This window comes from Mobula hypostoma, chromosome 5 (genome assembly GCF_963921235.1).
Source record: "Mobula hypostoma chromosome 5, sMobHyp1.1, whole genome shotgun sequence".
Taxonomy (NCBI): domain Eukaryota; kingdom Metazoa; phylum Chordata; class Chondrichthyes; order Myliobatiformes; family Myliobatidae; genus Mobula; species Mobula hypostoma.
Window position 1 is genome coordinate 34,665,632 of NC_086101.1, and position 16,923 is coordinate 34,682,554.

General features: G+C 39.2%; 1 protein-coding gene across 1 annotated transcript in view; it reads right to left on the reverse strand.

The window, feature by feature from the left end:
- Positions 1 to 1,612: 1,612 nt before the first annotated feature.
- Positions 1,613 to 16,923, reverse strand: part of atp6v1ab (ATPase H+ transporting V1 subunit Ab) — a 39,626-nt gene continuing 24,315 nt past the window's right edge. Inside the window, exons 10-15 of the mRNA XM_063048356.1 lie at positions 15,374 to 15,488; positions 14,225 to 14,288; positions 11,753 to 11,956; positions 10,113 to 10,207; positions 6,196 to 6,367; positions 1,613 to 4,753 (exon numbers count right to left, since the gene is read on the reverse strand). Of these exons, the coding sequence (XP_062904426.1) occupies positions 4,661 to 4,753; positions 6,196 to 6,367; positions 10,113 to 10,207; positions 11,753 to 11,956; positions 14,225 to 14,288; positions 15,374 to 15,488 (743 nt within the window). The 3' untranslated portion in view covers positions 1,613 to 4,660. The remainder of the gene's footprint in view (positions 4,754 to 6,195; positions 6,368 to 10,112; positions 10,208 to 11,752; positions 11,957 to 14,224; positions 14,289 to 15,373; positions 15,489 to 16,923) is intronic.

Genomic DNA, 16,923 nt, shown 5'->3' on the forward strand with positions numbered 1-16,923 from the left:
AGGAGGTACCTAATAAGTAGCCACTGAGTGTATATTTACTGAGTTAGATAGCATTTTTCTGATTAAAATGCTTCAGATGTCTGGGTTCAGTTTACACATCACATATAATTTCCTTTCTCGATTTTGTTTTGAAAAATCTCATCAATTGTTGCTGGATCTGGCCATGAGTTTCAGTGATATAATTGGACTTTGAAGGATTCTTGAGCCAAACCAGAGAAGAAAATGCCTTGGCAATAAATAATCAGACACACATAAATTTGGATGAGACCATTTTGAATTTCCACAGTGACCTTAAGCTCCTGCCATTTCCAGTCGTCTCTAAGTACACTCAGGACTCCAGACTTATGTGTGAAAGTATATTCCCACAGATTTCCTTTGCGGCTCTGGTCTCTTGTCTGACACTCTCCCACCACGGGAAAAAAATTGCAAATATCTACTATATCCATGTTAATTCTGCTTATCTATCAGTATCCCAGCCTCCTTCCCTCCAAGGAAAACAAGTCCAGCTTATCCCATCTTGTCTAGTGAAGCACTACAAACTAGGTAACACTCTTGAGTCTTTCCTCTGCACCCTCTCCACTGCAGTGTCATTTTTCCTGTAGTATGCTAACCAGAACTGCACACAATTCTAACCCGATACTTATAAGTTCTCTTGATGCGAAAGGAGTGTTGTTTTGTGGGAAGTTCTGAGCATGATAGTTAATGTTCAACTAACATGACTCATTGATGACAGTGAGAGTGAAATCATCTCACAAAAGGCAGTTCTGTTTATTTTACAACCTGGTACTGTGGAATGATTACTCAAGCATTTCAGGCACTGGTTAAGGAGGAACAATCATACAGAATTAGATCAATTATTTTTAATCTCAGTTACCTTTGCCTGCCCTGGAACAAATTAGAATGGATTGGGAGGATGAAAGGTGATTTGATATAGGTGTATACGATAAGAGGCATTGATAGAGAGGACAGTCAGCACCGGGCAGAAATGGCTAACGTGAGAGGGCATAATTTTAAGGTGATTAATGGAAAAATAGAGGGGATGTCAGAGGTAGTTTATTTTGTTTTACAGAGTGTTAAGTTCATGACACGAACTAATGGGAGTGGTGGTAGAGGCAGATATGTTAGGGACATTTGCAAAGACTCTTAGATGGGCACATGGATGTAAGTAATGTGGAGGGCTATGTGGGAGGGAAGGGTTAGATTCATCTGACAGTAGGTTAAAAGGGTCGGCAGAACATTGTGGGTGGGAGGGCCTGTATTGTGTCCTGTTCTATGATGGCATGAAAACTATGTATTTCACAGTATCTTGCTACACGTGACAATAATAAACCAACTATCAAGCCCAACTTTTCCTCTCCCAGTAAGCCAACAATTCTACCAACCAGCCCTTCACACATAATGGAATGCTTCAGGATTGTTTCAAGATCATCTGGCATCCTTCAAGTCACAAATCAAATTAAACCCCACCCTTTTGCACTGTCCCTCAGATCTTTATCCTGTGGATTATATCCTCATGTTACTAGCATAAGACTCCGTTTCAATAATGTTGAGTGTTGTACTTAGGGCAAACAAAGCACATGGCACTGAAAACAAATCACTACTGCTCATTGAACACAATTACAATTTTATTTAGCTTATTTTTTTTACAATTTTGCACAATGACTAAATTTTAAAAACATAACTATCCTGTGCATGAGAAATAATTTCTTGAAAAGTAAATTAGAAAATCAAACAATTATTGCCTTACATTAATCACGATGTTATTTTATCACCACTTTAAATTCCAAATATATTCTTAAAATCTGATAGAGCAATAATTAATTACACCCACATATCATTTCTATTTGCTGCATTAGGATTTCACCATGAATTGGATCAGCGGGATTGAATGAAGCGCAGTGACTAGCTGTTTTCATACTGCAGGAATCAGAATTACATGCGCTTTCTGTTTACAAAAATGGTGTTATTTGAGGAAACCACATATTCTGTTCTAGGTCCTTCATTTGCCGCAGATATTTATTATTTGCACTTGTTTTTCCTTTATAGTCAAAGATCCAACATTCTAGACCAAGCTAGCAAAGGTCAGACAGATTTCCACTGGCCTGATTCCTTTCAGCAATTTCACAGTGAAAGTGTTAAACATTCTTTACAAAGCTACTGCATTAACATCCTTTCAATTTTTTTTGGTGAAAAAGAAAAATCACAAAAGCACCAAGGGCCAAATCCAAGTTATTTACAGCATTGACTTTATTTCTTTTACCTTCGACAAATTGAATCCTGGACATTTAAGTGAACAACTGACCAATGAATATACAACTGAAAGTGATCTTGATAGAATCTTCAAACCAAGTTTTAAAAAAATGTAGTCTACATTCCAAGTTTTATTAAGATAATGAGTATTGCACATTTAAGAATATTTTCCAGTTGGTAAAATAATATATTGGAAATTAGTTTAATCTATTTTGAAAAATACAAGTTGGTTGTCAAAACTGGACTGAAAACAAATAGACAATTCTTACATTGTATTAACAACAGTAGATTTATAACATAAATTAGTATATCCAACTGGCATGAGCCTTAAGCATGGCAATGTTCTTGATCCTGTGTAATGAGCACGAAATTCCATATTAATCATAGTGATTTCTTGTTAACCTTGTATGGGACTTCAAAATATTAACTTGTACATTAACTATTTAGCTTACTAACACTAACTTTCACTCTAAACTCTGCTCACTTTGTTCTCAACTCCGAGAGGAATGCTTTAACTTGATTTTCATACATCTTTTGCTTTTTATTTAAAAATATCATACACAATCACTGAAAGCAAGTTTCTTTTACCAATCAGAATTTTAACAACAGAGCATTGGGAGTGTAATGAACAGTTCCAAACATCACATTTTAGGTAAAGCAGAGCAAGGACAAAATCCTTCCACTAGATATAAAAGCAATGAGACAATCTTTTTTTTTTAGTAACACTGGACTCATTATCTTCAAAATAATATATCCTACTGTAGGTTTAGCGATCCGTAACAATACCAACAAATGAGAAACCAACACTCAGCTCAGACTTAAGCTTGTTTACCATGAAGTTCAGTGTTTTAGTCACAGACCAGTCATACCTTATGAACTAAAATCAACCTGTGCAGACAGAAAAATGTTACCCATCAGTTAAAATTCTGAGAGAAAGGCCATGCTTTTAGGAGATGCAACTGGAAGATTCTGATAGTCAAACAAAATGAAATTTAAGAATACAAATGTAGTTACTCAACAACATGGGTAAAAGCAACAAAGCGAACCCAGTTTTAAACAGGTTACACTAGGTTTGTTGTTGCATATACCAAATATACAAATTCTATAACTTCTCCTCAAATCCACCTTTCTGGTTTGAAAAATTTGTCTCACCAAGTTAACGATGGCGTCATTGTATTCCTACATGCAGTGCCAATTATCCTTTTGGTGCTGTTTTCTGAATCACACCCTTGACTGTTATATAACCCAGTTTAACTATTTCTCAACAGAAAAACAGATTGGGAAATTGAAAATATTTCACTGCACCTTTTTTTATTGCCATAATTTTATATTTTAACTTGGCTTTCCAAAGCCTCCTTGGCCAAGTAACATGCCTTAGAATCAATCTCACAATCCAATAAAAACAAGATCAGTTCACATTTGACAGGTTTCTGAAACCTAGAGATGACCTGCTGTAATGGTAATGTAGTATTAGGCTCTTCTTCATATGGATAAAAGTGGCTCTTATTGAAAACCTCCAAGATTGTCAAAGGCCACTGAAGAATCAGATTCTGAAAACACTAAGTGTACTGTAAGTGGAGATAGAATCAGGGCAGAATGCCAAACCCTGTGCTTTGTATAAAATCCAAAGGTGGAAAGTTATGCAAAGCTTACATTACCAGAGACTAAAACTAATCTTGTCCAACAAATAAAACATCTGAAGGCTATCTTTGGTTCTGCATTTAGGGTTTGTTATAGGTCCAAATACAGAGTTGGTCAATTATTGGAATCCAACAAAGATAAATTCTCCATGTGTCTCTTTAACACAAACTCGAACATCTGGTGCTGAGAGTGGAGCTGGCAGACCTGCTATTACCGGACTTCCCCTTCCCCACAGTTTCATTCTGGCAAAAAGTCACAAGACTTCATCACACATGGTGATTGTTTCACTAAAGTGCTTCATGCCAAAACAGTTAATTCTGAATGCTGTGATTTCAGCCAATGAAACTACAAGATTAAAGCTTTATGATGATGACTACTCTGAACATGTACAAAAGCCTAATATAACCAGGACACTTTACAGTTCATATATGCCAGTGGCTTATGAAATGAGATGGTGGTTACAGTTACATTAGCAGTGGTTAAAAAGTGAACTTGACTTGTGATTTATAGAAAATAAAAAGCATACAATACCAGTTATGGCAGAGACAGAATACTGATAACGTGTTTCACTACTGGTAAGCAGACCCCACATTTGTACCAACACATCCAGAATAAACTATATCTATCTGTCTGAACAGAGAATTAATAACCAGACATTGAATGCAACACGTGAGTTAAATATAGAAAAGGAATGCAAGGAAACAAAAATAAAACATAAATACTGGGAAAAAACGGGTTTTGTTTCAAGTATTCTCAGTGAAAACCCATTTTAATCTTCTAGACTACGGAATGCAGTTTGCATGTCTTCATAAAGTTGTAGGTAGTCTGCTTTGATTTTTGCCTCACCATCCTTCACTGGGTCCTGGAAGAAAAGATTATTCACATCAACAGATAATTCAGATATGCTTCGCAAGTAGCAAGTCACAAGTGAAATCATGTTTCATGTCAGTTTTGGTACTTATTTCTGAAAGTGTCCTAAAACTGCACTTTTTTCTCTACAACAGGGTACAGTGACATGTTTGTTAGGTTACTGGTCTGATACAAGGGCCTGAAATGTAGATCTAGGGACAAATTTGAATTGCAATAGTGCAGTAGGGAATTTAAATTTAAATTGGCAAACCGTTTATTATTGTCATATGTACTGACGTACATTGAAAAACCTGTCTTGCATGCAAATCATTACAACAGTGCATTGTGGTAGAACAAGGCAGTGCTGAATAAAGTGCTATAGTTACAGAAAAAGTGCAGTGCAGGTGGACAATAAGATGCCATGTCATTAACAAGGTAGATTGTGAGGTCAAGAGTCCATCTTGTTCTTATAACAATGGAATAAAAGTTGTCCTCGAGTCTGGAGGTACGAGTTTTCATGCTTCGTTATCTTTTGTCTGATGGAAGGGGGGAGGAAAAAGTAGGCATCTTTGATAAAGTTGGCTGTTTTTCTGAGGCAGCGAGGAGTGCAGACAGAGTCCAAAGAGGGGAGACTGGTTTCTGTAACGTGCTGAGCTGTGTCCATAACTCCTTGCAGTTTCTTGTGGTCACAGGCAGAGTAGTTGCCATGCCAAGCCGTGGTGCATAAGAATTTGTCAGGGTCAAAGGGGACATGCCAAATTGTTAACTAAATTTGGAATAAAATGTATCATCCAATTGTGAACATAAAACTACTGACTATTTTTCCTTTTAGAGTCTGTGATGTCAGGACAGAGTTGCCACAGACCCATATGGTACACAATGTCCCATACCTGCCACTTATCCCATGACGTTGACACAGAATGCCAACTATCCTGTATTTCCAGAGGCTGAAGGAAAAGCTAAGAGTCTCTAGTGCAGATGACTCCTTAAAAGGTGATTGTGAAAATCACCTCTGCCACAACCTGCTGTCTATCCAGTTCCCACATCTTAAGTGATGCTGGGCATGGGAACCCAAGTTAGATTTTCACTGGCACTGACTAATCTTAATTAAGTTTTTTTAAAAAAAGATTTATTAAAGGCATAATGGGCTGAAAGATTCTTTGCCTTGGCCCTCCTTCCTGATGAGACGAACAAATATAAATAAACCTGAGGGATGCCCTGTAAGCAATGAAGTTTTTTTCTCCAGATCAGGCGAGGAGACACTGTGTACATCTTAGCTGGGGAGTTTGAAATGTTTGCCTCAAATTAAAGAGTGATTAAGTAGGTTTGTGAAAACTAGCTTTTATATATTTTACCTTTTAGATTTCATGGTCAGATATTAGGAATGGGTAACCAACAGATTTTATATAAGCACACAAGAAGGCTGGAGAAAACCACATTTATTTTCATGGTTACCTTGAACTTCATGGAGCTCAACCTGTACAGAATCTCTCCCATGTGCTCACGGATAATTGACCATGTGATCTTGTTATCACTTTGTGCGGTTGACTCCACTGCATGTCGAGCCATATCATAGAAGCCAATCATATTTGACAGCATACCGACTGTTTTATAGAAAGGACAAAAGCTTGGGGAAAATAAGAGAACTTTGTAAGAATCCAACAACAATAATCTTACTTCCAAACTCATGGTTTAACAACTCTGTCATTAAAAATAGAGTACAGGACTTAGCCATTTGATGCCTTGCACACGGCCAATTTTTTTTTTACTTCATTGCAGTTTTATACCAACTCCATAACTCTTGGTTCCTTCAGCATGCAAAAATCTATGCAGGTCTTGAATATACTTTGACTGAATTTACACAGCCCTTGGATGGAGAATTACACAAACTCACAACCCATTTTGGTGAATAACTTTTTCCTCATTTCAGTCCTGAATGACTTAAGATTATGAGAACACTCAGTCCTCTTTTATTGTCATTTAGAAATGCATACATGCATTAAGAAATGATACGTTTCTCCAGAGTGATATCACAGAAAACAGGACAAACCAAAGACTAATACTGACAGAACCACAGAATTATAATATATAGTTACAGCAGTGCAAAGCAATACCATAATTTGAAGAAGAACAAACCATGGGCACGGTAAAAAAAAAGTCTCAATGTCCCTGAGTCAATCGACTCCCGAGTCCCTGATAGCAGGCGGCAAAAGGGAGAAACTCCCTGCCATAAACCTCCAGGCACCGTAAACTTGCCGATGCCTTGGAAGCAGCCGACCACAGCCGACACTGAGCACGTCTGTCCGAAAACTTCAAGCCTCCGACCAGCCCCTCCGATACAGCCTCCCAAGCGCCATCCTCTGCCGAGCGCCTTTGACCTAGCCCCAGCTGCTGAAACAAGCAAAGCCGAGGATTCAGGGCCTTCTGCTCTGGAGATTCTGGTTACTACACAGTAGCAGTGGCAGCGAAGCAGGCATTTCAGAAGTTTTCCAGATGTTCCTCCGTACTCTCACGTCCATCTCCATCAAATCAGAATTGTGCACGGTCCCCGACTTGACAGATTACAGATATCATTCACCGGAGAGGCCGCGCGCGCTGCCGTCGCGATGCCATCTTCTCCTCCTTCTTGAATAGTTATTTTGAGACAGTGACTAATCCCAGCCAGGGAAACAGGATCCCTGTAACTAAGGCCCATTTGAATTTTGTATGTTTCAATGAGATTACCTATCAGTCTAAATACCACGTACAAAACCTAATCTACTCAGTCGCTCAGTATGGGACAATCTCCTAGTCAAAACATCAATCAGAATCAGGCTGATTATCACTGACATATGTTGTGAAATTTGTTGTTTTGCAGTAATACAGAGCAACACAGAATATATACTACAACCTATAATAAGAAATATATACAAAAAAATTGAATAATTATAGCACTGCCACCCAGATTAATATCATCAGCAAACTTACACGTAATAAACTTGATCCACTCAGTCGACCACTGAACAGCTGGGACTCCAGCACCAATTTCTGTGTTCCCCAATTAGTTAAAGCTTCATAACCCAAAAACGACCCTTTTATTCCTAATATGTATCTCTCCATTAACAAATCTTTAGCTGATACTTCCAAATTCTTGTACAGTAATTTTATTAATAACCTCACATGCCATTTTATCAAAGGTCTTCTGTACATCCATGGTCCCTCCCTCATCTCATTTACACCTTCAAATCAAACTACAGGCTTCAAACATGAGTTTTCTATAACAATTCCAGGTTGAGTCCTTTTAATCCTGTTATTTTCTAAATATCCCATTACCACTTCCTTAACAATAGTTTCTAAAACATTCCCTGCCATTAATATCAGGCTAACTAGTCTGTTGCTCACCCATTTCTTCCTTTGTTAAGGAACAAAGCTACTTTTATTACCTTACAAATCAGTAAACAAATCGCTTGGACAAAACCATACAATATTGCTCTACAGAATGTTGACCAGGTGCAATCTACTCCCTGACATCCTTCCTTCAGTAAAAGTAGCAGCAAATCAAGCAGTTCATTGTCCAAGATTATGGCTTCAGCTGTCATCCACGATCATGGCCGCCATCATTCAATCCCTTTTACACCGTACTCAACCATTTCCCTGCTTTCCATCACAACGCCTAAAATGCAAATTTAAACATAATTTCCACAATTTAATCCCATCAAGCACCTTTTCATTTGTACTTCCTTCAACCTTTTCTCACTGAAAAAGACTCTTCCCAATTGCCCCATATCCATCTCATTAAATTCATGCAGTTTTGAATAGTCATAATATAATCATTAGAATTCCAGTTAACTGCTACACCATTAAGAATCCCAACTTATTTCTTCTCTCTAAAACCAGAAAGAATGATTGTCTACAACTCCAAGGAAATAACTCTTTAAAAAAGTGGAGATAGTAAAAAAAAACTCTACACTAAGAACTGCAGTGGTATTCATACAAACAATCACCACTTCTGGCAGCTTGGTTACCAAATTGGAAAAGCCAGCACTATACCTGCACAGTATGGAAACAGGTGCTTCAGCCCAACTCATCTAAGCTGACCAAAGTGTCTTCCTGAACTAGTCCCATTTGCCTGCATTTGGCCAATGTCCGTCTAAACCCTTCCTTTCACGTACCTATCTAAATAGTTTTGAAATGTTGTAATTGTACTGCTGTTATTTCCTCTGGCACCTTGTTCTAGATACCCACCCTTTGTGATAAACTTGCCTCAGCTCTCCCTCATCATAAAATTCTGCCCTCTAGCTTTTAGACTGCCCCTACCCTGGAAAAAGACTGTCAACCCATCCTATCATTGCCACTCACCTATCAGTTTCTTTGTTCCAGGGAACCTTGTCTCAGCCTATTCTGCTTCTCCTTACAAGCCAAGCAAACAGTCTAGCAACATCCATGTGGACTTTTTCTACACACACTCTTGGTTAATCATATTCGTCTGATAGTAAACTGAACACCAGAACACCTTGTCCACCTCTGACACTGCTTTTAGAGAATTATGTACTTGTCAACCAAGGTCTCAGTGTTCTCCATGGCCTTGTTATTTACCATATATAGCTGGCCCTAGTATATCTTTTCGAAATGAGCCACTTCACACGAGTTAAATTCCATCTGCCACTTCTTGGTCCACTTTTCCAGTTGATCAATAACCTGTTGTAATCTTAAACAACCTCCTTCACTGTCCACCACATCACCAGGTTTAGTGTTGTCAAACTTCCTAACATGTTGGTGATGCTCATGGTAATTCCAGGCATGGCTAACATTTTAGTTCTCTCCTCTATGAAAAAAAAGTCAATCCCCAGACATCTGTCTCTGGCAATATCATTAAATAATTAGTGATGTGACATTGCTCATAAATCATTGCAACAATATCTCTTTAGTAAAACAATCATTCAGCATTGTCTGAGACACTATAGAGGGAAACAATACAAACTTTCCAGTATTTTCAACTATCCAGCAAATGCTTTCATTAGCAATGGAAAAAAATTTTGGAATAGTCCAAAACAGAAAACCTTTCTCTCATCACTACCAATCACTTCAACTATACAACAGAAACAAACAAGCTGCAACTGATTGCTAAATATTGCCAAACATGTTTATAAGCAGAGTAATAACAGAAAATACTGAACACACGAGTCAAACAGCATCTTGAAGAATTAACATTCTACTCCTCACACAGATGAGAAACACACGTTTAGCTTCATCCCCTAGACATCCTGCTTTATGCCTAAGTTTTGTTTTATTTTGGATTTTTAGCATTTCATTTTTGTACTGGATGATATTCTCAATTCAAACTTCACTCAAAAATAATTACATCATGCATTTGTTGGGATTGAGACACTTACCGATCATAGGGAGTGTATCCATTCTGTTGTAGGAAATCATCCTTTATCAACTTTGCTACCTCCAAAGTTATTTTATCTGTCTCTGCCAGAGATGCCTGCACAGAAATTTAGACATTTGAAATAATCATCCAAATCTAGAAAAAATTGTCAGAGATCATCCCTTCAAATCAGGAGCCAAAGATTTTAGTTTCACTTATAACATATATTGTAAAATGAACAAAAAGAAATTGCCTAAAATAAAACTGACTTTCACACTGCACAGAGTATGCAACTTCAGTAGTCTTTCAGAATCCAAAACTTCTTTTAAGCCATAAAATAGAAGGAAATAAAGCAGCCTTATAGCACAACTACTTTAGAGGAAATGATAGTTCAGTTAATTCAATTTTAAGCCACTATGAAATGACTTCAAAATGAAAAATAAATTCAAACTTAACTTCTCAAGCTACTTTTAGGCTAAAATGATTGAATACAATCACCATTCCAATCCATTTCCATGTGAATTGCTCCGATGTCACAAAGTGGAAACTCCACACTGCAGAATGAGAATGTGGTGGGATAGGTGACTTTATGATCTGGGAGACAGCCAGCATCAATGTAGCACAATAATGTATACCCAGAGGGTATACTGCCAATATCCAGTGCAAGAGCAAGGGAGTGACTTGTAAAGTAAGTTGTTGTAGTACACTTTAAAACAAACAAGTAGGGCAAGGTCTGAGATCCTGTAAGTGTTCTTGGGTTCAGATTACGATTTAAAAAGCAGAACCTACTGGCTCAATCTCTTGACTTTAGCACAAAGATAGGGTGTACCAACCGGACCTAGTGTCCCGTAGAAAGGATCAGTAGAAGGTTACAAAGTGCTAACAGTTTTTAGCTAGTAAGAAGTGGATGACCAAAAAGAAAAACTGGGATGACATTTCAGGTTATGAAGCTTTCATCAGTATACTGATGAAAGATCGCCCACCCAAAATACTTATTGCTTCTTTTTCTGGAGATGAAACCCGACTTGCTGAGCATTTCCACATAGAGTGGCTGATGCGAATGGTATGGTTGAATGTAAGAGACTGAAAAGTATATGAGGTAGAAGGTAACAGAACGTCGTATTGATATTTAGTGGAGGGAAGAGGCTTGAGTGGAACATAAATATCAGCATGGTCTGATAAAAGATTAGCTTTATCTGTCACATGTTCACTGATACAGCGAAATTCCTGTTTGCATCAACAACCAACACAGTTTTTGAATGTATGCTGGGGGCAGCCCGAAGTGTCGCCATGTTTTGGGTACCAACATGGCATGCCTTCGAATTTCCTAACCCTTACTAATCCACATGGCTTTGGAATGTGGGAGGAAACCAGAACACCCAGAGGAAACCATAGCAATCACAGGGAGAAGATGGTTACTCCTCACAGACAGTGGTGGGAATTGAACCTGATTCCTGGTATTGTAAAGTATTATGCTAACCCACTACGCCACCGTGCCAACTTATTAGATCAAACTCCCTGATTCTGTACTGTATATCCAATGTGCTTTTGGTACCTAGGATTTGTGATTCAAAAGGATCAGCTGGTAGGAAACTGGTTTGTGTATGCATGCTTCCCACTACAGAGAAGCCTGTAAAAGCCACTATTAAACAACAAACTCACTTTTCCGACAAGCTGGACAATTTCTGCGAGGTCCTCTTCTTCCTGCAGGATCTCTTTAGCTTTGGTCCTCAGTGGCACAAATTCAGTGAAGTGCTTTTCATAATACTCATCCAAAGCACGGGTATACTTGCTGTAGCTGATCAGCCAATTGACTGAAGGAAAATGCTTACGCTGAGCCAGCTTCTTATCCAAGCCCCAAAATACCTCAAGGACAAAGTTAGCAAACAAAATGGTGAAGCCAATTTTCATGATATCAAAATGTCAAAGAAGACGACTGTTAACAAAACAGACTTTCCATTCCAAAGAGCTTCAATATTATAAATTGTGCAAGGGGTAAAAGAAAAAAGACAAATGACAAAGAAACCAAGAGCACAAGCTAAAGACTAGAAAATCCAATTGATATAGTCTGTAATCCAGAGAATTCAATCTGTTTTGTACACTATACCTCTTGATTAGATAAGTACCAAGACATGACACCAACATTATCCGATGCAATGTTTTATATGAGAGGGAAAGGGAAATCAGATATTGCAGATAACCCTGTGGCCATTCTTTGCTTTGGATACTGTTTTGTGCAATGACCTACCAGGGGAAAGCTGCAGTGACTGGTCTCTGGCACTGAGTTTGGGTCTGTGGCTTGGAAGGGAAGGGGGAGAAGAGGAGATTAGTGGCGATAGGGAATTCAATAGTTAGGGGAACAGATAAGAGATTCTATGGATGTGAAACAGACTCCCAGAAAATACATTGTCTCTCAGGTGCCAGGATCAAGGATATCTCAATGGCAGAGTTTCAGATTGGTGGATCATTGGGATTTCTTCTAGGGGAGGTAACACCTGCATAAAACGGACAGGTTAGACATGAGCTCGGTAGGGACCAATATTCTTGCAGGCAGATTTGCTAGAGCTGTTGGGGAGGTTGGCAGGGGAATGGGAGCCAGTGTGACAGGTCAAAGGATGGAGCAGCTAACGGTAAGTGTAGAGAGACAGTGAGGAAGGATAGGCAGTGGATAGGGCATAATTGCAGTCAGCTGGATGGGTTGAAATGTGTCTATTTTAATGTGAGAAGTATCAGGAACAAGGGTGATGAAAGAACATAGATCAGTGCATGGAACTATGAGATTGCGGCCATTACAGACACTTGGCTTGGTGAAAAATAGAAAGTCTGAGGGTAGAATGAGGGTAGGACTGTACAGCGAAAGAAGAGGAAATGTGCCTGGGGTCAGAGAAAGTAGGGGAGATCCTTAATGAATACTTTGCTTCACTATTCACCAGGGAGAGGGTCCTTGATGAATGTGAAGATAGTCTAGAACAAGCTAATATTCAGGAACATGTCAATGTTAAGAAAGGATGTGCTGGAACTCTTGAAAACATTTTATGTCCCTGGGACCAGATGAGATATACCCCAAGTTACTATGGGAAACGAGGGAAGAGATTGCTGCACCTTGGGCAACGATCCTTATATCCTCACTGGTTGCTGGAGAAGTAACAGAAGATTGGAGGGAGGCAAAGGTTATTCCTTTGTTCAAGAGAGGCAGTAAGAATAATCCTAGGAGTTAAAGATCAGTGAGTCTATATTAGTGGTGAACAAACTATTGGAGAGGATTCTTAGGGACAAAACTTATGAGAATTTGGAGAAGCATAGGCCCATTAGGATTAGTTATCATGCCTATGTGAGGGGCAGGTCATGCCTGAATTCTTTGAGGAAGTGACAAAACATATTGATGAACTAAGAGCAGTGGATGGGTGTATATGGATTTTAGCAAGGTATTTGGCAAGGTTCTCCATGGTAGACCCATATAGAAAGTCTGGAGGCATGGGATACACTTTCAAATGAAGTGATATACTTTTGAAGGTTGAACCTGAAGGCAGAGTACAGGGTTAATGGCAGGATTCTTAGCAGAGTGGAGGAAAAGGGATCTTGGGATTCATGTCTATAGATCCCTCAAATTTGCTGCACGAGTTGATAGGATGGTTAAGAAGGTGTGAGGTGTAGTGGTCTTCATTCGTCAGGTGATTGAGTTCAAGAGTCGAGAGGTAATGTTGCAGATCTATAAAACTCTGGTTGGACCACACTTGGAAAGGGTGAGCTAGGGCTTTTGTCTTTGGTGTGAAGGACAAAAGGTTACTTGATAAGGTGTATAAATGATAAAAGGCATTGATAGAATAGACAGTCAGCACCTTTTCCCCAGTGGTTATAATATTAAGGTGATTGGAGAAAAGTATAAAGGGGAATGTTTGGTCAGCACAGTACTGAAGGGCCCATACTGTGTTCTACAGTTTTAAAAACACAGTTAAGCACAATTACTCCAGTAATACATCTAAACAACCCAAAAAAGACATAGGCTCCCAATCAACTACCAAGAGTGTATTTGATTATTTCTTTTGGTAGATAAAAACAAATTTTATTAATTTCTGCTTTATTGATTGCTACAGGAGCGGTATGACAAGAGAAATGTTAAGGTTGTTTTGTTACCTGCACAATGCCAAGTGTAGCTGATGTTACAGGATCAGAAAAATCACCACCAGGGGGCGAGACACTAAAACAAAACACCCAATAATTTGAAGCAACCAGTTTATCTAGGTGCAACTTCCATTTTAGAAGTATTGACAAAAAAGAATTGTAGTAAGATCTAATGAGAAGACAGAGAATCTGAGTGCAAATGAGGGCATAACCAAGAAAAATGAGAGGAATATATACAGATCCAATTATCAGATTTCCTGATACACCACAAAGAAACTTCTGGAACGAACAATAGTCCTGATAAAGGGTCTCAACTCAAAACATCAGCTGTTTATTCATTTCCATAGATGCTACCCGATCTACTGAGTTCCCCCAGCATTGTATATGTGTTGGATCTTGAACATCCGCAGAATTTTGTGCTTTAGAATGAGATCAAGTTGGATATTATCAGTTCGAGGTATCAACAACTTAGTAGAACATACGTATTCTCTCCCATGGTCATCTCTCTATAAAGTGGACAAACATCGTAATGGTGATTGGAAGTGGGCCCCATACCACCTACCATTGTTTTCTGATAGATTTAGGAATTCTGAGGTAATGATGGGTGACTGGCAGCTTATACGCTCACTGACTGCAGAATGAGGGGACAATACTGAGCAATTACCAAGTAGAACCTAAATGCACACTTACTCTGAGCTAACCAAGGAATGTTTCTGCATTGTTGCTTAACATATCAACTGTAATGCCACTGAAATATCAGCTCAAGACTTTACAAATAACAATAATCAGATTATAACAATCTCCTGTAGGTTATTTTGCTGCTTTGCTCATGTAAATGTGGGATTTTGTGTAGAATTCTTGACTGCAGAATTATATACTATAAACAACTGTTGAAAAACTATGGTTTCCAAAAGCTAAGAATAGGCCAAAAGTACATTATTCTCGGATTTCAGATTTTATATTTTTATGAAATTCTAAGTGTTTGAAGGAAATTCTCCACATTCTGGACTGGTACCAGGCCAATTTCACTTTATTTAGTATAAATATAAATCATGATTCAATAATGGCCATAGCAAAGTGTATCACTCTCAAAAACAAACCAAGCAGTTTCCCTTAAAGGCACACGAGATAGATATTTTGAGTTTCTGTGGAAACACTTACGCTCCAACAATGCTGACACTGCCCTCTCTTTCAGGGTTTCCCAGACACTTGACACGGCCTGCACGCTCATAAAATGAGGCTAAACGTGCACCCAGGTAAGCAGGATAACCGCTATCTAAGGAGACAAAAAGGTTAGAAATGAGCATCAGGCTAAGTATGCTGCAAATACAAATCAAAGGCACTTAGTTCCAATTGTTATTTTTGGATAACTGAAAACAATTACAAATTTTGCATAAAATTTCACGTATTGGGTAAAAGATGCTGACTCTTAAAGAAGTAGCTCAAACCTTGCCTTCAGAGTGTACAAACACTGCTCAAAATCCAAAAGCAGCATAATAGTTCAGCACTCAACATCATAATTCCCTCCAGTCTCGACAAGAAACTCAGAGACCTCGGCCTTCACCCTGCCTTGTGCAGCTGGATCCTGGACTTCCTGTCAGATCACCAGCAGGTGGTAAGAGTAGGCTGCCTCATCTCTGCCCCTCTGACTCTCAACAAGGTACCCCTCAAAAAAAAAAGATGACGGCGTGACGGCAGCACGCGCGGCCACTTCGGTGGTGATTACTGTTATCTGTCAAGTAGGGGACAGTGCACAATTCTGATTTGATGGAGATGGACGTGAGAGTACGGAGGAATATCTGGAAAACTTCTGAAGTGCCCGCTTCGCTGCCGCTGCTACTGTGTGGTAACCGGAATCTCCGGAGCAGAAGGCCCCGAAATCCTCGGCTTTGCGTGTTTCAGTGGCCGGGGCGAGGTTGAAGGCGCTCGGAAGACTGTATCGGAGAGGCTGGTCGGAAGCTCGAAGTTTTCGGACAGATGGACTCAGTGTTAGCTGTGGTCAGCTGCTTCCAAGGCATTGGCAAGTTGACGGTGCCTGAAGGTTTATGGCAGGGAGTTTCTCCCTTTTGCCACTTGCTATTGGGGACTCGGGAGTCGATTGACTCGGGGACTTTTAACACTTTATTTACCATGCCCATGGTTTGTTCTTCATCAAATTATGGTATTGCTTTGCACTGCTGTAACTATATGTTATAATTATGTGGTTCTGTCAGTGTTAGTCTTTGGTTTGTCCTGTTTTCTGCGATATCACTCTGGAGAAACATATCATTTCTTAATGCATGTATGCATTTCTAAATGACAATAAAAGAGGACTGAGTGTTCTCATAATCTAATCTAATCAGGGCTATGTACTAAGACCCCTCCTTTACCCTCTGTATACCCATGATTGTGTTGCCACCCACAGCTCCAATCTGCGAATTAAATTTGCTGACGGCATTACACTGATTGGCTTAATCTCCAATAATAATGAGGCAGCCTACAGAGAAGAAGTCATCACCCTGACACAGTGGTGTCAAGAAAACAACCTCTTCCTCAATGTCACAAAAACAAAGAAGCTGGTTGTGGACTGCAGGAGGTATGGAGACAGCCTAACCCCTATTGACACCAATGGATCTGGGGTTGAGAGGGTGAACAGCTGTAAGTTCCTCTGCAGATACATCAACGAGGATTTCGTGTGGTCTGTGCAGTGAAAAGAAGCACAACAGCGCCTC